The following is a 20,655-nucleotide window of genomic DNA, read 5'->3' as shown; positions in this document are numbered from 1 at the left end:
ATTTTACTGGAGTTATAGTCAACTTGGCACCTAACAGACATGTCCCCAAATACATGTTATTGTTTAACTTTTGGAGCAAAATTTCAACAATATCTCTTACCTCTGATTTGAACTTGGAATTTTTTCAGTGGATTTCCGAATTTGAAATTTTCTTGATTGAACAGCATTCTAAAAGAAATAATGGCAAATATGACAAGAAGGTGATCACCATCCATTAACCTGTTTCGCAAAAATCATATGATGGTCACTTTATACTCTTGTTTCTAGTGAATTGCTCTGAGGAGAAAATCTAACTTGTACTTGTCTCCCAATAGCATTAAGAAACAGATGCATCCAGATTCCAATCCACAAGCCAAAACAATTTACCGATGGAAACATGAAAAATGATAAAATTAATGAAGTAGACATTTAATGATTTCACTAGCTATCCTGGATCACATCAGATCTATGAGTTGAAACGCTGAAAGAATCGTCTCAAGACACCAAAAGTTACTTACTGAACAGTCTTTTCTTTCTCTTCTTTGTCATCTCCTTCAAATTTTGGCAGAAATTTCTGGAAAAAAAATTTTCAGTTTAATTTATTTGCCATTATGGCTTTTAAAAAATATTACTACTCTTCATAAAACTGAAATCACATTGAAAAGAAAATGGAATTTTGAAACATTTAACAATAAACAGCTTTACCATTTATAACATTAAGAGTTTTTCGTATATCTTACTGTTATGTATCTTATGGACTAATGAACTGAATTATATATCCCACTGTTTGTATGTTATAAGGTATAGTCAACTTGTCTTACCATAAATGAAATGAAATGAATGGAGTTTTACATCCAACTTTTGTCTTACCATAAGATGGGTTTTCTGATCTTTGTTTAAAACATTGTCCCAGGTTTCTTGACCTAAAACACTGAAGAATATGTCAGTCTGAAACAAATATAAAGACAACCTTCATGACAATATAAAACTAAAAAATATAATGTTTACCATTACTTTGTGTAGTCATTTTTGATAGCACCCGTTTAATTACATCTACAGATGTAGATTTAGGCACTTAATGGTCCTATCATTTGGTCTAAAGGGCCCAGAAAAAGGGGCAATATGGATTATGTCCAATGAAAAAGTCAAAATGGTTCTATGAAAACGTTAAAATGGTCCCATAACTTTTAGCTAAGTTGACTATAACCCCTATAGATTTGGAAGAGTTTAAAATTGGATAAAGCATGATAACTTTTAACCCATAATTTCTAACCCAAACCCAACATGGATCAGGATAATGGGTCTAACAAAACTAGAAAATCAAAGAGAAAGAAATGACATGATTCAAGTATCAGATGTATTAACCAACTGGAGGATATAACAATAAATTATTTATTTCAAGTATTCAGTGAATCTACAACTAGAAGAGATCAGTACCAACTATTCTATTCAAGTTAAGATGTCACACTACATCACTTCTCCATTCCTTCAAATAGCGAATTGTTGACAAGTGAAATATATTACTAAGATAGTAAATGCTCAAACGCAAAACAATTTCAATTTTTTATGCTATCTTGTTAATATATGCTAAGTACAAATAACTAGTTTGAAAGGGGTATTGAAGCTAAGCTAAAAACCCTATGTTCCAGGTAAATCCATACTTATTCCATGAAAGAACATATCATAACCATAGATTTGGTCAAAGGCTAAAGTTTGATTACACATACTTGTTCCATGAAAATCTCTGGAAGATTGATCTCTTCCTTTCCAAGTAAACATCTTTCCATCCTCGGACCAGTAATTCCTCTCCATATTGCCGTCTCTTCATCCATTTTGGTGGTTTAAATTTTTCTACGACTTTACTTAACTACCGGTATATCATTTTATAATCACTGAAATTCAAGGAAAAAGGTATGGTAACAATCGTTTTTTCATTCTTACTGATTCTTAATCAACTTTGGTCTGTATTAAGCTTGCAAGCTTCTAGACCACCTTAAAGTATGACTTGGTTGTAAATAATACGTTTGCACAGTGCAGGAGTGTTAGGTCATTACAGCAAAGGAACCAATTATCAAAAAATTAATAGCTTTTGTTGTTGTCTTTTATGGAAAAAAAGAAAAAGGCTTCAGACGTGAAACTGTGGAAGAGGAGGAAACAAAAGTGTCCCAAAAAAGCAACCAGCACCATCTGTACTCACGTCTTCTGTCAGGGACAACAAAGATGTGCAGGTGTCATAGAAAGAGCAATGTCAACTGTGTTCAATTGAGGCTTAAGGAATTACAAGTCTCTTTAATTTTAGGCCTATATCTAGATTTTAATTTTATATAATAACAACAAAATTAAGACAAAGAAAAAGAAAATTTGTTCACTTATGCCCATGTATTGATTACTTGAACCAAATAGCAAAATAAAGTTCTGATTTTAAACCTTGACTAATGTTGGTACTATTCTACAAATTGGTTTCAGTTTCCATAAATAGTGTTTTCTTGATTTCTTTGGAAATGTTTTCATGCAACCGGAAGTAAAGTATGAACCGGAAGTTTAGTCAAGCACATAATCTCATATTTTTTTTTTCGATGTTATTTATTTTTGGACCAATTCTAGTTGATTGGAAAAAAGAAAATGAAATGAGATGTACAGATATTATATTTGTTTGATTGAAAAAAAATAAGGCTTCTAAATATTTTCTGAGAGAGAAATGTCATCTGCGGGATTAAAATTCAAAATGTCGTCCAACCTCGTGTGTCGAATTCATCCAGTAGTTCTTTTTACTGTTATTGACTCTTTTGAGAGAAGAAATGAAGATGCCAGAAGAGTGGTCGGATCTTTGTTGGGTGAGGTTCCTTTCTGCTATAAATTTGATACTCAATATCCGATGGATTTCACGAAAAAGTACCCATAATTTGATCCAGCTGTTTTGTCAAGCCGGGTGGTTTGTTTACATTTTGAAATAAACCCTATTAAAAATTAAATTTTGTATTTATGTTTTGTCTTACAGGTTACTATGACAAAGGAGCTGTGGAAATAACCAACTGTTTCGCTGTTCCTCATAATGAATCTGAACAGGAGGTGAGGAATTTGAATTTGGCTATACTGGGGGTGGTGGTACTTCTAAGAGAAGAGTTTAATCAGCTGGTAACATTTGGTATTTAGTTCCCAATACCAATTGTATTATGTGAAGTTTATTTCAGTATTCCTGATTTATTACTATTGTTCATCCATCACAATAATTGATCAATGATTGACAGGTTTTTGATTAGTTTATTATATGTTAATTACTGGAAGAAACCACCTACTCTCTGACCAAACTATTTTCTGAATAAAATTTTGGCAATCATTTTCATATGAAATGAAATATCAACTACAAAATACTACTGAAAATGTTAAGCACTGAAAAAATATTAAATGTAAAAATGATTTTACAGAGGAGAATTTTCAGTCCGAAAGGGGGTCCTTTTCTGGGAGAGAAGTGTGTCTATTTTGAAAGTAAGAATACTGAACCTTATATTTCTATGAACTCGAAGACATTCTAAGACAAATGGTATACAATTGAAAATTTTATTTTGAATATTTTACATCAAAGCTCAATGTAGACAGACAGTAAGTAAGGGTGGAAACCACTAGGATTAAAAAGAGGTGAAAAACATGGGGAGGAACATGTAATGGGGAAAACCACTACATGCCATTAAATATGCTATTGGTTATTTCAGGTTGCTTTGGATATTGAATATGCCAGAGAAATGTTTGAACTTTATAAAAAAGTGAATTCTTCAGAAGTGATTGTGGGATGGTAAGTTTGAGGCTGGCTGGATTCTCCAGTACACTTAAAGTTCAATCTGATTAAAATGCATGTATCATTATGTTTCTTTAGGGGACTTCACTTGCTCAACTTTTATTCATCTCCTGTTCTAAGGTTATCCAATATTCAACTAATCAAATGCTCTGTTCACTGAAGGAATTTCTTACTGTATATGTGTTTAAAAAAACTTAATATCAAGTTGACAGCCAGTTGCTTATAAATCTCGTTAAAGTCTAAATACAAAAAAGGCTACAGCCTAATTTCTTAACCACAATGGAAAACACTTTTGTCAGGTACATTATAGTGATTTTGCAAAAATAGAATTAAAGACATAGAGTCGTGTATTTTCCAGGTATTCTACAAGTGTCTAACCCGAAATATAAAAATACACTTGCAATGATTGCTGTTTTATTTGACAATTTGGTATTTGTATTTTCCAGGTATTCTACAGGTTCAGAAGTTTCTGGTCACTCTGTTTTAATTCATGAATATTATTCTCGAGAATGTAAAACACCGATACATTTAACTGTTGATACATCCTTGAAGAACGGTAAAATGGGAACCAAGGCTTACGTCAGGTTTGTGCATGTTTCTCATGTTATGAATGCTAAACAGGACCATGTTACTTTGGTGTATTGGACTTAATTCTGACTCATGTAAAACAAAGAGTCTATGTTTATCTCCGTGGGCTGAATGTTAGACAGGACCATGTCACTTTGGTGTATTGGACCTAATTCTGACTCATGTAAAATAAAGAGTCTATGTTTATCTCTATGGGCTGAACAGAACCATGTCACTTTGGTGTATTGGACCTAATGCTAACCCATGTAAAATAAAGAGTCTATGGGCTGAATGTTAATTTGGTATAATGGACCTTATTTTGACCCATGTAAAATCCCATGGGCTGAATAATAAGACAGGATATGTCACCTTGATGTATTGGATCTAATTCTGACCCATGTAAAATAAAGAGTCTATGTTTGTCTCTATGGGCTGAATTAATGTATAGTGGTCCTAATTATTATTAGAACTACCCTGGATCCATGACCTTCAACTTTTTAAGTCAACAAATTACATAAAAAAGGCTGTGCATGGCTAATCCTGAACAGAAAACTTGCTATATCATTGATTTTATAACAACCCTCACTTCCTTTGCTGTGTCATAATTCACAAGAAGAAGAAGATCTAGTTTAATTGTTAATTATGTTTATATTTTCCAGCACACCTATAGGAGTTCCTACTAAAACAACTGGTACCATGTTTACACCAGTTCCTGTAGAATATATCAGTTACGAACCAGAAAAAGTTGGAGGTGAGTTACATTGTACTTTCTAAAACTTTCACAATGTCAAACTATTAAGAACTACATCTAATACCTTTGACTGCAATAGCCACTATTATTGTATCGCATCTCCTAATGCCAAGCTATTACAAACTACATGTTATACCTTGACTGCAATACCAACCTCTCATGTATCACAGCAGTTTGTTAATATAGGGATTTGACTGGGTTGTTATTTAAGATTAGTCTGTATAATTTTTATTACTTATTCTGCTTTAAAAAAAAGTGGATCATAAATTTCGCAATTTTTAAAATTTCAATGTCTTGTTTTCCAGTGAATCATTTACAAGAAGGGAAAGTAAACACTAAGAGAACAGTATCTATGGAATCTGATTTAGCTCACGTTGAAACTGCCTGTCATAGATTACAAGAGATGTTATCTACTGTTATTAATTATGTTGATGATGTCTTGGTAAGGTTAAAAACTCTCGGATTTTTCAAAAAAACCTCCTTCTCTTCATGAATACTCCAAAATAATACTCCTGAAACAGTCTTATAAACATAACAACATGGCAATGAAGGAAGACAAAATGGCAGATCCTCAACATCGATTCATGGTATTTTTGAAGTAAAAAAAATCTGAATTTATTTCACTGTATATAGTGTGCACCCCTTCTGTAAGGGGCCCATTTTGGAGTAAAAAATTGGCCATTATATTCTGAAATATAAAGTACACCAGTGCTTGGTGCATAAAATTAGGACGTAAAATTCCATTCATTTCATTTTTACCAGTGTATCTTCACAACGTCAACCTTTAAAGGTGCCTAGCTACGTCATCACCCAAAATAACATAAATATCAAATTACATATTGTAGTTTAGTATTTTGTTTAGATTAATGTGCAGAAGAGTAGGACGTAAAACTTCATTTCATTAGAGTTAATTTCAATAAGTTTTGATCATTTGTTTTATTTAGATTACAGAATGTATTAAATATAAATGATTTGTTTATAGGCTGGTAAAGCTAAAACTGATAATACTATAGGAAGATTTCTAATGAATCTAGTTAACGAGGTGCCACAGATAGATATAGAAGAGTTTGATACCATGTTGAATTCTAATATGAAGGTACGGTATAATCTTAATTTTAGTCTTAAAACTAACTTATGAAGGTATCTTGCTAGTCACCTCTAAATGAGATCTACAGCTATGATTTTGAAAAGTAGTGAAAGTAGATAGATATCTCAGAAGCACTGGCATGATTTGAACCCATTTCACGGAGCTATTGTCACTGTCAGTGGATGTTGAGAATCACATATTTATCAAGATTTTCTCGAACTCCATTTGATTTCAACAGTTATATTATAATACCCTAGCTTTTATATGATGACAGATCAGGAACTCATTTTATTTTGCCGGACAGGACAGCTGGTTTGAAATAGTGGCTATATATCTAATCGTGGGACTTGTAAACCAAAGCAAAACTCACTGAATGAATGAATGCTTTTATTTTATTTTTCAGGATCTGTTAATGGTGGTTTATTTAGCTAACTTTGTTCGAACCCAGATGGCAATTCATGAAAAAATCAACATCTTACATATTTAACTTGAATTGAACTAAAACAAGATTTGGTGTATCTATAGACAGTTTTAAAATCAAAGTTATAAACATTTTGAATTCAGTGAGAATCTTATTCTGGAAGGGAAGTGAGGATTAAATCATGAAAAAAAAATTGTACAGAAGAAAAATAAAATTAATCAGAAGAAAATGTTTTAATTCTTTCTCATCTTTAAGGTCCTATTTTTCAAAGAAATATTGAAAACAAAATTTGAATGAAAATATTATAACATTTTTTTTTTTAAACCGATGCCTCTATCAGTTCCAACATTAAGATATTTACCTAGATATATTACCACTGCTGTCCACAAAGCTAGGAACATTGTTGTTGAGAATAATCAGGTTAAGATACCAAGTTATTTCAGTGAAAAAATTGGAGTTCACTTCCTACTTATAGGAATAGGCCCTGTTAAATGGGGACATTCTGCATCTACAGGTTTTATACTGCTTCTGTTTTGGCTCATGAAGTTGGACAATACATAGTGTTTGATAGTTAATAAAGCCAATGGTATTGAAGGTTTAAGAAGGGCGAGCATGCCCCTGCCTCACTACAGACATTCACGTTTGTGAGGAAATGGCGGAGAAATTTAATCAAATTAATCCAACCATTTTCTTTCTAAAATCTTTTTATTTTCTTATATACAAGTTAAATAAATTCTACACAATGAACATTCTGTGATACCTAGTCAAAGTTTCATTCCATATCAGTCAGTATCAGCCGTAGAATTTCGGGGTTAAAGTTTTCCAAATACATTACAAAGAGGAAGAGGGGGATGGGTTTTGAAAGTAAAGGGTTAAAATCCTCATTCTATGCAATTTGTCAGAGTATTCTTTCAATATTATATTTATTCAATGAAAAATGCATATTTCCACACACAATTTTTTAACTTTTTTGGCCTTTTATGGGCGAGAGAAATACTTTATTTCTATTTCTAATTATCTGGGTCCTAATGTAAACTTTAACACGATTCTGTCCCAATAATGATATCACTATCACTCACAGTCATTATTTCTGCTCAAACAGTAGGGCGTGTAATAAATATGGCAAGCTAGGTACCACAGAATGTATAATGAATGACAGTACATGTTTTATATATACAGAGACAAGGTGATGCTCGTGCTAACAGGGCACTGTGTCCATATACTTCTGATCAAAACGACTTTTATAGTTTTTAGCCATGTAAATAAAAAAGGTTAAAGCCTCTTTCTCAACCACTGGGATGTTTTTGAAATGTTTTGCAACAGCCTGAAAGATAAAAAATACTCTGTTAAAAATTGGAATGTAAAAGGGATATGTATGCCATTTTCGGAGGTTGTTAAAAACTATATATAATTAATAAAGTTTAATATACTGTGAAATTAATTAATATTGGAACACCAGATTTGTTTTGAGGAGCATATTGAGACCCATCAAATACACAGCAACAAAGGATGTAGAAATAATTTTAAAACTACATCATCAAAAAGGGATTGAGTGTCACAAAAAAAAATAGAGCTGCAGTCCCATCAGCTCCCTGATTTTAAATAACAAAAAAAAATCACAATTTTTAGAAATTACAACAAACTGATTGGTCACGGTCAAGCGAGCAGAATATCAAATAAATCCAGTAATCAAATGACTTGACCACTAATATACCCCCCTACCCTTCTCCCGTAACTGATATCAGTAAGCATTCACAACTTTCCCATGCACTCCCTCCCGAGAATCTACACCTAACCACACCTTGGGTTTTCCAACCCCCCCCCCCCCCTCCTGAAACCCAAAAGTGAAATATAAGTCACTTACATCAGCTAGTTGTGCCTTATTCAACCCTTGCCTAGTGGGAATTTTGTAGTGTCGTTTGTATCTTCGTAAAGTGTTGACTGGCATTTGGAAAAAATCAATCTGAAATAGCAGTAAATGGAAATGTTTAGTTGATATCTGATTCTATAGAAGACTATTCCTTATAATACCTGATATTAGTCACAGTCAAAACGAAAGTTACGGTGATGCCCAACACTAATTTACAATTACTGTCAAGGTAATTTAATATTACGTTAGAAAAAACGCATCTTCGGAGGTGTGGAAAATCCCCATTTAACAGGGTCTTTTTCTTCTGACTCTACTCTAGGTGAAAAGCGACGACTGTCAAAATATCTATCAGAGGCTGGAACAGAAGAAGATGTTTTGGACTAATGGTAACATGACATGTTTTGATTCTCCAATATATCATGCCAGCACTCGTATGATAATAGGCAGACTTACATCTGGTACATCCTCATCAACCTCCGGAGATCCTCGATCATCTTCGCTATCCTTCCTCTTTCTCTTACTTCGTACACTCTGTATCATATTCTTATGGACATCACAAATATAGATATGGGTAGCCTGAAAATAACAAGATATGGAGTTTTACACCCTACTTTCTGCTTGTAATTAAGATAATGCCATCTCTAGGGCTGGGTGATATTGGTTCAAGTGGATATCATGATATATAGCATTAATATATCACAATATGGGTTTATATCAAAATATTTACTGGGTATGGTTTTTATTGGTGTTTGAAACAACATATTTTTAAATGTAACAAAAAATCTCTAAATATCTCTAAAAAATCAATTCAGACATAAATTTAATGAATAAAACATCTGGTTCAAATATTGCATAACTAGTTAAAATTATATTGATGATCTTATCTATGCAAAAATTTGAAGACATACCATGATATTGCTATAATTCGATATTTTTTAATTAGGTAATATTACTAACAATATAAATTCCTATACTGGTATATATAGTGATACTGGTATGTCACACAGCCCTACCATACTCCATACTCTTCTGTTCAGTATGGGCTGATGACATTTAACAAAATAATGATTTATTTTTGCTGATTAGCCTAATGATCATGGTCAATGCCATGCAGTGGACAATTTTTTCCTCAGGCAGAGGTTGTCAAGGAATCTTAACATGCAGTCTATAGTCACACAGAACCTATGTTTATTGTCCCATCTGAATTACTAGATACCATATGTATGTCATGTCAGTCTTCATGACCTGCATCACTTACCGATAGAACAGTAATCTCGGAATTTGCTAAATAAATCTGATTAAATAGTAATAATATAAGACCTACACTATCGTCTCGAATAAGTTTGAGTTTTCTCTGTAGAACTGTTTTCTGTATACGTTTACTATAACTTGCGTTACCAGCCTGTCGTGTACATCTCTCACTGTTATCTATCAAACAACAGACCTGGTCGTGTCCACCCCGACTGTCATCTTCCGTACTAAAACCATTGGTACTGAAAACAGAAAATAGTTTATTGAAATGTCAAGATTTTATTAAACAAAATTTCTCTTAGATAATAAAACGGAAACAACTGAAAAAATAAAAATAAAACCGGACAGAAACCAGAAAACAAGGGCTCCAGTTTCCATGGATACAAAATACAGAAACAAGCTACCATAGCCTGTATCCAATTCTAAAATCAGTAAATTTCTAATGATCTCATTATCTAAAGTTTATTTTAAACTCATCAGGGACAGAACGGCTAATTTCAGAAAGGGGAGTTAATTTTCAAATATACAATTAGAACTTTTTATGTGTATAAGCATTGTAAAGAGGAACCTCTCTTTGAAGATGTAAATGTTTGTGTGGGTTTGTCAATTCTCAATCTCTTTGTGCTTATTATTTCATATTAAGGTTTGTCAAATTGGCATCCATTTCAGAAAGTTAGCATCCAGGCTTTTACGGTTTGTGAACTCTCTGCATTTCTTTAACTTTATAAAATAGGAAGACAACAATGGAAATGAAAATAAAGGCCTGTACAATTCTGTTTTTAAAACTCTTAAGTGTCTTTACTTGGCCCGTGAAATCATAAAGCACTTGTAGGCTGAAAGATTGGGTAAATTTTTGAGTTTGTAACAACAGCAGAGTTAAAATGGGTCATAGCAGTCAGAGACATTGCAAAATCAGCCATTTTAAGTAGAGCAAAACACGATTTCTGTCTCGTGTTTCCAAGGTGAAACTGGCTCCAGAAGTTCAGCGATTGTGTGTCCTTGGACGGAATTTGATCCCCGGACATAGGTGGTACAGAAATTTCCGAAAAATGGAGTGATCCGGGATGGATTTGTGGTAAAAATTTACGATTTACAACTGCAAGCTCCTGTCAGCTTTTCACGCAAATATCAACAAACGATTTCACGACGCCAACTCGTGTTTTCTGAACCGTCCTTCGATTTTTACAGAATTCAAAAGAATTGAAATTACCAACCTCAGATTCATTTGTGTTTTCAGATTTCGAGTATCTCTTTTAGAAAATTTCTAATAAGGTGTACACCAAGTTATCATAAAATAAAGAAGCCAACGGAAGAATTTCATCTATCGGGCAAAAGTATGGCGGATATTTTTAACATGTGAAAGGTGAAGGGTCATAGTTGAGAGGTCAGAGGTCGCAATGACGTAGTGAAATTTAAAACCCCGCCCATCGTCTTGACAAAGAAGCAGGTGCCCGTTTTTAAACGACGCTGCCATCCCCCGATTTCCTCGTTGACATCCCGGCTAGAATTGGTTCCAGGGATCGTAAAAAGTCATAAAAACTTATGACATGAAACAACAGAAGTTACCTAATCCATTTTGTTAATCAAATGGTTCAAGTGGCAATCAGAATAGAAGGTGTTGGTTGGTTAAATTGGGTCATGTGATCAACACAAAGCCTTGGGTCTACCTCATTAGATATGCAATGACGTAGTGTATAATATGAGATTTGATTGGCTGAAATGTGCGGCTAATGTGAAATTTGACCAATGAGAGAGCGTGAAAGAAGTCTGGAGCTGTAGTGTTAGCAGACGTATAGCGTGGGTTCTAATCATATAGCGTTAGCTCCCTATACCTTACCATTATCAACAATTTTCTTCCGTAAGTAACTTTTTTTGCTCATTTTTTTCAAAGAAAAATAATTTTCTGCAAAAGTAAACGTTATTATCTATCGTTTGCAATGGTTTTTTCAACTTGTTACCGCTGCGATCGCTTTATTTTCACAATTTTACACTGTCCGTCCGTGCCCTATATAATGTAATGAGCGCCATGTCTGCGAAGCCATTATGGAAGATAGCAAAAATAAAAATTACGATTGTTACTTTTTCATGAAAAATAAGCGACGGACCTTCAGAAATGTTATCAAATAACATTCCACGAGATCTAAGCTAGCTCTCCTTGCAATTTGACTAAAATTCAACCGCGGGAAGAAATGTTACGTGGATTTGACGGGCCAGCCTCCTTTGTCATCCCTGTACATTGGTTTAGTAGCGGCCATATAACCCAGCCTTGTCTCACTGTATATTTGCTTCATAGAGACTCCATATACCATAGTGTTGGATAGGGGCTTGCAAAACCTTCCCAAAACATTAACCTACAATTTCCGCAAATAAATTTGGTACCATAGAAATTTGGGAGGGTGATTTTTAAAGGGTATTTCATTCATAGGAATGGAATTTGACATTGTGAAGGTGATTTTTGGGGTTGTTGTTTGTCGACGAACGGCCGCCATGTCTATTTCTATGTGTTGTGATGTATTTCAATGGTTTATGGTTGGTATTGCCTATAGTAAAGGGCTTCAATACCCACTACATTACACATACCTTGCCTTACTACAAACTAGCAAAACATTAGATTGGGCGAATGGCCATTAATTTCCACGAAATATGGATTGAATTTTTGATTTCTTTGTTTGATTAAAAATGTCTGACCGACTTTTATGTGATAATGGCGGTTTCAGACGGGCGTTGAAGATTTGCACCATTTCTTTGATATTCTTGAGGGTACAAATTTGAATTTTGTAGGCCTAAATTTTTTGAAAATTTTTTTTCAAATTTAATTGGCCCTGGCATGGGGTATGAATTAATAATTTTTTTGGGGACATTTGATGTTTATTATTTTTTGATTATGGAATTTGATTAAAATTATGAAAATATTATTGGACATATTTAAAATTCTTTTTTAATTTCTAAATTAAATTTTTTTTTTAATGCCCATCAAATTTTGAAAATTAAGAAAAAAAGTTAAGTTCAAATTAACCACAGGCTTAGCCTTTCAGGGCAACAAAAGATATTTAAGCCTACTAGGCTAAATTAGGCAAAAACCATTATCCATTATCCCTAATATTAAGGCATTCAAGATTTTGGCCAATCATTCATACTTAGAACTTTATGTGGTTCTTTTCTAGACTTGACCAATTAGCCTAAGGCAGTTAGACATCAGACTTTCCTAAAAGCAAAATTTTGCTATGAAGGCCCAAATTTACTGATTCAGACCCATTGACCAATCAGTTTAGGCTAAATATAGTATGAGCCAATCATATTGAGGTATTTGACATAAGATAAACCCATGCCTGGCTTGAAGATAAATTAGCCAATTTGATTTAAACATGCATTGAAGATGTAAAATTTAAACTAAATCAAGCAGGAACCATGAAAATTAAGCTTGATTTTGGTTTATAATCCAGAGATGGTCGATTTGATCTTAACAAAAATTGGCATGAACTTGTTTGACCACGAAAGTCAGCAATCTTTTTTCTTATTCTGATTTTTTTTTACTTTTTTCAGATCTGTTTGATATCTATCTAGATAAAAAAATCACCATGCCTAAAAAAAGCGATCCCTCTAAACCCCGAGGACGTATGTCTTCATACGCTTACTTCGTCCAGACTTGCCGAGATGAACACAAGAAAAAACACCCCGGTGAGGCTGTCGTCTTTGTTGAATTTACCAAGAAATGTGCCGCTAAATGGAAGGTGAGTTTTGAGCAAAATTTTATTTTTTGTTGGGGAGGGACACCACCCTTTGCTGTTTTGCACAGGTACAATTCCATGGGTTTAATTCTCAGGTACAAAAGTATTCAGCCAAGGCCAGTGCTTCTGAATCCCTATCATGGAATTCATTTAGCAATTCTACAAAATTAAACAAACATTGTTCTTTCCAAATACATAATCTATGACTAAATTTTCTACTTATTCTGTTTATCCACTTATCTGATGCCTGATCTCAATATTTTACAAATTTTCCAGGACATGACCGCTAAAGAAAAGGAGAGGTTCGAAGATTTGGCATTAAAAGATAAATCTAGGTATGAGAAAGAGATGGCCAACTATGCCCCAGCTGGCGGAGTTCCTGGAAGCAGGAAAAGGAATAAGAAGGATCCAAAAGCACCCAAGAGAGCTTTGTAAGTGTAGCATTTTGATTAATATTTTCATAGCATATTTGTTTAGCTTTGATAATAGTGTAGCATTGGGTTGGATTACCCTCAAGGCAATTAATTGTGTATTGAGACCATAGCCCCCTGAAAATCTAACAAATTCTAATCCTAAGACTTTGACTCTTTTTTTTAGAGGTTATCAGGACACATTTAGGCTTTTCAAACAGCAATTTTCAATCAACAGATATATGGAATTTGATTATATAAATCCTGACAAGTTCTCTAACCTTGCTCATATGCTTAAATCATGTTTGTGAAAGTTAAACCCCATATTCAAAACATGGTCCTGATGAGGGTTCTGTATCTTAAACATGTGTCAGCAACTTAAGATGAGTTATTGTCTATTGAATTTCATGGATTTTTTTCAGATCTGCTTTCTTTTTCTTCTGTAATGAGGAGAGACCTAAAGTGAAGGCTATTTACCCTAACTATACTATTGGTGAGGTTGCTAAGGAACTCGGTAAAAGATGGGAACATTGTGGTGAGAAAAAACGATTTGAAGAAATGACAGAAAAAGACAAAGTTAGATATCAAAAGGTATGTATAAATTATCTTTCTTTAGATGTAAAAGTTTTACTCCAAGTTAAGCCACTGAAATTGAAATACCATCTTAAAAAACAAGACTGTTGAGAAAGCCTTTTTAGTAGATTAAACGCTTGTTTGTTTTAAAGTAGAGTGCATAATGGCAAGGGATGTTTACATCAAGACAGTAAAACATTTTATAAGCTTTTTAATCAGATAACAAATTTTGTCTTCAAAGAAATCAAAGGTTTTTTTTTCTTTTCTCAAATATTATTTCAATATATTCTATACAATTGCTTAAAGGTTCTGTCATTAAAGTTGTCTCCCTTTTCTAGGAAATGGCTGCCTACAAATCTGGTGGATCAATGGCCAAGAAAAGCCGACCGGCAGAGAAACCTGTAGAGCCCGCAGCACAGGAGGAAGATGAAGATGACGATGATGATGATGATGATGACGAGGACGATGATGAATAAATTAACGACCACTTCATTTAATCATGTGATCAAAATCTATAATCTCATTGGCTTAACCATCATTCATTCATTCTGTTTTTCTTTGTTTCTTGTTTTCGTTGACATTTTGTGAATAGTTCATAATCCGTTATATTCTCGCTCTTGAAATCAAGCACTCCCATTGGACGATATTATTAAGCAAATGATTGGTTGAAATTCAAAATCAAGCAGTCTTATTGGACAATATTTCAAAGCAAATTATTGGTTGAATTCTAATTATTTGTAATCTTGTTTTTGATTGGTTGTTAATATTGTTAACTCTATTATGATTGGAGGAAAATGTTAATGAATACTATTTTAGTTTTAATCCACATCATTTGTTGTGTTCACAGCCAAGTTCAACTTTTTTTTTGAATATTGTTTACGAAACTTCCATCTGAGATTTAATCTTTATCAAATTTTTACTTCAACCAAAACTGCCAAAATATCACATTCATTTAGCTTAATTGTAATTTTTTATTTGACGTTTTGGCAGATTTGGTTGTATCTCAATTGTGTTTGAACAATGTAATTCATGCATTCAATTAATTCTGAAATTTAGAATTTTAACGTTTTTCTGTAGATATGTAAATAAACTGAATTTCAGATTAATTTTTAGAATAATCTGATATTAAAGTTAGTGCTAATAAGCTAAAAGATTGAAAGTTTGAAATTTTGAGAAAAAAAATTGTGGAAAGCATTTTAATGCTCACACAATAAATAATGAATTTATATCACTGCATTTTGTGCTGATTTTATTTGCCTAATTTTGTTTAAGTCGAAGGTTATTTTTAAATGTTGGGTTTAAATTTTAACAATTTTTATTTTATTTTAAAACAATGGTTGTTTTTAAACTGGTGACAAATTTTGTCAAAATGAAGGTTATTGTCAAACAGGGCAAATATTTTACAGATTTTGTCTAAAAAGGGCAAAGAAAAAATGCTTTTGAAGCATTAAAGAATACCTAATATGCATAAAAATGAAAAAAAAAATTCTAAAATATAATTGAAAGTGCTACATAAGATATACATTTAGTAGAATAAGAATATTTAGTTCTGTCTTGTTGTACAATATTGTTAATATTCAATAACAAGGCCTCTATTCTAATGGCAATTCACATAATGTGTCACTCTCAAGATTGATTGCTGGAGAGTATAACAGCAATCGACAGCGCCTATAATTTATCAGTTCATGTGCTCTGATTAACTAAATTCAGACGACAATCTCTGAAACTGTTATAACTACAAGTATGCTGATGGATATTTGGATATTGTTATTGGGTAGTTGGAGGTATTTTACATCAAGATGGAACTAGACTATACTGATGTTATGTTAGGTTTATGTATAAATGTAGTTCATGTATTTTTTGTATGTCTTAGAAACATTAAAGGTCTTAAAAAGATCAATTCAGATGTTTTCTCTTTTGACTTTCATCTTTCTTCTTTTGGAAGAATATTTTTGTCCTATGCCTGGACACTGGCCCTGTATTCTGGAAATCATCTTAGCACTAGGATGTCGTAAGTTCTTCTAACATTGATTCCAAGTCATGCTAGCGCTAAGATCGTTTCGAGAATACGGGGCCTGGTTACTTGGAGAGAAAGTGGGTTGGGTATATTGGTTTGATATAATTAAATTGTGATAATGCAGCGATGATATTTATGAATGTCCAGTATAATTTAAATAATTGATTTACCAAGACAGTAAGAGCTTTCTGCTTATTTCATTTCTTTTCCTACCAGACCCTTCAACTTGCATCACTGATTGTTGGAACAAACCTGCTTCACAAATTATAACAAGATACAATTCAGTAACCTAAATCCATTTAAACGAGTGACCAATCAGATAAGTTGTTATATACTAACAGATTTACAGCAACTATTCCACTTCACTCTGTAGTTGCTGTAAATCTGTTAGTACTATAACAACTCAGATGACAAACAATCAAATTATCTTAAGCAAGAACTTTGTGAAACTGGTTTCAAGTTTAATAATGTAGCTTGTTGTAGATTGTCAGTGACGTTTCCCTATTCCAAATTGTAATATCAGATACACTGAAATAGAGTTTTACATCTAACTTATATAAAAAAAAAAGATAGCTTGCCAGGCAAGGTAACATACGCCCACTGGAAGCTGTCAGAAATAATAAAACAGTATTCAGTGACTAAAGTATGATTTGTCTCATGTCAAAGAAATTTTAATAGTTTGAATTCAATGATATATATATTTACTTCCAGTTATTTATGCTGAGAAATTCCACCAAGTTTTTAAATATAGCTAATACAGTAAAACGTCCAGTCAGACACGATATTTCGGTGAAAAATTATCCGATCATGAAAATCGATAGGGATCATCTTCATAAGGACATTGACACACAAAATCAAAATAATCTGTAAAGAATTGTAGCCTGAAGAGTGAGCACGAACCAAATGTGAACGGACAGACCGACAGGGTGATTACATTATACGCTCGTCTTATGTGTGGGCGTACAAAAAGGCAGTTGTAATAATTTAACATTTTAATTTCATATGAAGATTGTACATTGTAACATTCAAATTTTAAAAAAAGACAAAAACAGAGAAACGTGAAAAAATCAAACATTGAAATATTAAAAAAGACGATATTGCAACCAAGCGTGGACATAAATTAAATGATATATACAAACATAATCTTAGATGCAAAAATATTCCTTGGAAAATACAAATGTTAATATAATCTAACGAAGGTATTTGTACACATCTAGAGTAAGATTCAAAACTTAAATACAATCAGTCCAGTTTACTTTTGGTGAAGCCGAGATATTTATGCTGACAAACTCGATGAATGTGACCCTGATGAGCCTACGTAACTTTACTCAACTCTACTCAGGTTCTTGTTTTGAATCGTACCACTGATATACATAAAATCTTTACTAAACTATCGCAAGATAATTTATTTATTGAAAACACACATCTTATAGCACTGAATAATCATACGGCACTTCTGAATATTTCTATGACAACAGATCAAGTTTACTTTGTTTCTTGTTTTTTCTGCGGGTTACTTCACTTGCATGGAACTGACTTAATATGGCCGTCTTCACAATGTCAAGCTATTATAAACTATGTTGTATACCTTGACTGTAATAGTCACCTTTCTTGTATCACAGAAGGTTGTAAATACATCAATTTGATTGGATTGTTTGCTAGCGAAAACAGAACAGCCAATCAGAGCCTGTCTATATTCGTTAGTTTACAATTCAATTACATCGTAAGATTTTGTGATACAAGAATGCAGTCAAGGTATAAGACTAGTTTGACATTGTGAAGATGCTATCTTATACAATTCTTCTGTTAGATTATTCAATCAAACACTTTTCGTCTTATTTTTTGATACATACTAATGTTAAGGTAAGTTTTACAATCTGACTAAAATGCAGATCTACATGTGTGTGTATGTCTTTGAGGATTGCTCCTCTAGCCATTAACGATCTGACACAATTCTTCTTAAAATTGTGTTCATTCAAGAACCAATCATTTGACTGACAGCATACGTCAACAAGTATCCCAGAATTCCATGTTGAATTTTCAGAGAGAGCTATTGATTGGTTGAATATTTCAATGATTGTAGGGTAACAAGTTCGTTAGATCATGGATGACAAATGGAATCGCACACAGAAAAAACATGAAACAAAAAATATAGACGCTCATTTGAGATTGTTTTTTTGAACAAGATGAAAACTTGAGCCAGGGATAATATAATAATACTAGAATGGGATAATAAATTAATTACAACAAAAACAAATCTAAAAATATTGGAATGTTGAACTACTGTAGTTAGAATATTTACAAATAAAAAAACAAAAACAACTACAACTCTTCCTTTATGCCGGGTTTACACTATTTATCCACACAGAGTATGGTTCACTCAAAGCAAGCTAATTTTAAACAGTGTAAACTCAGCTTAGGTTGAGAGGGTAAGCAAGCCATATGATACAAATCAAAATCAACTATAACTTTACCAATGTTGAAAAGGAAAGCATGCCATACCTATTATATTCCTAATATAATCTCTAAAACCACCTGATCCTATGTTGGAATGGTAAGCAAGCCGTGCCTTGCTCTTAATATTCTTACAATGGAATTGTTTATACAAGCAAGTAATACAATTTTTGAAAAATGTGGTTTACAGTAAGACAATACAAGGAAAAAGAAAGTTCAGGAAATGAATGAATGAAGAATGAGTTTTATGATCTGAAGGTTGGCTAAATATCAACAACAACAAAATTTAAGACACCATTCTCAATAATTGTGATAATAATGAAAACAAAATTTATTCATTAAAAATAATATTGCCTTGTGTTGCCCCAACCGTTACCTGAAATTACCCTCAACTTTTGGCATAATGATGATAGATACAATTCAAATTGAGACAAAAATAATTAAAATAACAAGCCTGATTGATTGGTGTACATTTATAACATTTACATAACAATAAAGATACAAACTAAAAATCAGGGAGCTCTTTTTCAGATTATTATGACGTAAAATTAAATGATTTCCCAAAAAACTAAAAAAACAATCACAATAATTTGGTCCCTGACAAAAACAAACAAATTGCAACTATTTTGCTATTCAAGGATTTGTTGTTAAAAGTTTAGATGTATAATAAAGATGATAAGAAGCAGTCTCTATACTATAATTATTAACTGATCTTTTCATGTCTTAATTTCACCATTACATCAACTCATATAATCAACAACAATAATTCTTATTTCTTAATATCGTGTTGAATTAAATTCTTTCTCACACAGTGCCTTGTAAATATCAAATATGTAATGATAACAAAGAGAAAACTGACAAGTATTAATTTATAGAGCTAAAAGGGACAGATGCGCCATTTTGGGGGGTTGATTTGAGTCTTGAAAATATTAAAATAATCTTCAAAAGTACTAGAAATGTTAGCAAATCGCATAATTCCTTTAAAAATACTTCAAACTAGGACTTTTACTCAATATTTCTATAAATGTCTTTTCTCTATATCACAGAGTATTTTAAATTGATGAGTTGTCATTTTAACATTCAATCGCGGATAATTTATATACACATAGATTTGAAGGCTTAAATTTCGACACTGAGCTGTGAACACTATAAATGATTGGTTTGGCTAAAAAATAACCGTTTCTGACAAAAAGAATGGCGAACCTGTCCCTTTAAGTTACATTCATGTAACTCTGTCCCATTGATCCGGACCTTGTTTAAAAGTTAGAGCCAGGGCCTCGTTCCGCAAAAAATCAGACAATCAATTTTGTGGTATTTCTCAATATAAAATGTTACACAAATTCTTATCATAAGATATTTTATACCACAGGGTTCTGGACCTTATCTTGACAATTCAGGGATATTCTCATGATGAGACACATAATATTGAAACCCTCAATTTGTGCAGCGTATGCCTTAGAGTAATGAATGAAATATGACTGGGTAGTGGGTATACTAACAGATACATACAACAGAGTTATAAATATGACAAAGGTTTACCCAGATATACTAGAGTTAACTAGAGGGTAAGAAGGGGTGCGTATTATACATTATATTCAGATATATACGGTATGTCTCGCTGTCTTGCCTACAAGACACATATTTCAGGGGCTTCTTTCTTGAAAACTTATTGATTGCTCAATTACTAAAATTTATTTTTTAATTTAGTTTTATTATCCAATCAGCTTAATGTAAATCTGAATTTGATCTTGGAT

General features: G+C 32.7%; 3 protein-coding genes across 3 annotated transcripts; 2 read left to right on the top strand and 1 right to left on the bottom strand.

Annotated features, from left to right (window-relative positions):
- Positions 1-2,683: 2,683 nt before the first annotated feature.
- LOTGIDRAFT_200059 (hypothetical protein) lies at positions 2,684-6,825 on the top strand. Its single transcript, XM_009049256.1, has 8 exons — positions 2,684-2,813; positions 2,978-3,048; positions 3,690-3,769; positions 4,219-4,356; positions 4,999-5,090; positions 5,396-5,532; positions 6,073-6,186; positions 6,581-6,825. The coding sequence occupies exons 1-8, from the start codon at positions 2,705-2,707 to the stop codon at positions 6,662-6,664; spliced, it is 825 nt and encodes a 274-aa protein (XP_009047504.1). The 5' UTR covers positions 2,684-2,704; the 3' UTR covers positions 6,665-6,825.
- Positions 6,826-7,286: 461 nt separating this feature from the next.
- On the bottom strand, positions 7,287-11,060 carry LOTGIDRAFT_200055 (hypothetical protein). The gene is made up of 5 exons (XM_009049255.1): positions 10,934-11,060; positions 9,793-9,961; positions 8,922-9,044; positions 8,463-8,561; positions 7,287-7,922 (listed from the first exon to the last, which is right to left on the bottom strand). The coding sequence occupies exons 1-5, from the start codon at positions 10,942-10,944 to the stop codon at positions 7,797-7,799; spliced, it is 528 nt and encodes a 175-aa protein (XP_009047503.1). The 5' UTR covers positions 10,945-11,060; the 3' UTR covers positions 7,287-7,796.
- A 90-nt stretch (positions 11,061-11,150) lies between these two features.
- On the top strand, positions 11,151-16,329 carry LOTGIDRAFT_200052 (hypothetical protein). The gene is made up of 5 exons (XM_009049254.1): positions 11,151-11,577; positions 13,263-13,450; positions 13,724-13,878; positions 14,280-14,448; positions 14,769-16,329. The coding sequence occupies exons 2-5, from the start codon at positions 13,298-13,300 to the stop codon at positions 14,904-14,906; spliced, it is 615 nt and encodes a 204-aa protein (XP_009047502.1). The 5' UTR covers positions 11,151-11,577; positions 13,263-13,297; the 3' UTR covers positions 14,907-16,329.
- Positions 16,330-20,655: the final 4,326 nt, after the last annotated feature.

Source organism: Lottia gigantea (assembly GCF_000327385.1).
Source record: "Lottia gigantea unplaced genomic scaffold LOTGIsca_132, whole genome shotgun sequence".
NCBI lineage: Eukaryota > Metazoa > Mollusca > Gastropoda > Lottiidae > Lottia > Lottia gigantea.
The sequence above is the reverse complement of the archived record's forward strand: the minus strand, read 5'-3'. Positions and strand labels throughout refer to the sequence as shown.

Bases quoted from the DNA above. Each gene is read 5' to 3' on its own strand.
- LOTGIDRAFT_200059 (XM_009049256.1), top strand. From the start codon at position 2,705: ATGTCGTCCAACCTCGTGTGTCGAATTCATCCAGTAGTTCTTTTTACT. The intron at 2,814-2,977 runs GTGAGGTTCCTT...TTTGTCTTACAG, and splicing joins AGTGGTCGGATCTTTGTTGG to GTTACTATGACAAAGGAGCT. The intron at 5,091-5,395 runs GTGAGTTACATT...CTTGTTTTCCAG, and splicing joins CGAACCAGAAAAAGTTGGAG to TGAATCATTTACAAGAAGGG.
- LOTGIDRAFT_200055 (XM_009049255.1), bottom strand. The intron at 9,045-9,792 runs GTAGGTCTTATA...TGTTATTTTCAG, and splicing joins AACTTATTCGAGACGATAGT to GCTACCCATATCTATATTTG. The intron at 7,923-8,462 runs GTAAGTGACTTA...TTTATCTTTCAG, and splicing joins ATAAGGCACAACTAGCTGAT to GCTGTTGCAAAACATTTCAA.
- LOTGIDRAFT_200052 (XM_009049254.1), top strand. From the start codon at position 13,298: ATGCCTAAAAAAAGCGATCCCTCTAAACCCCGAGGACGTATGTCTTCA. The intron at 13,879-14,279 runs GTAAGTGTAGCA...GATTTTTTTCAG, and splicing joins AAAGCACCCAAGAGAGCTTT to ATCTGCTTTCTTTTTCTTCT. The intron at 14,449-14,768 runs GTATGTATAAAT...TCCCTTTTCTAG, and splicing joins ACAAAGTTAGATATCAAAAG to GAAATGGCTGCCTACAAATC.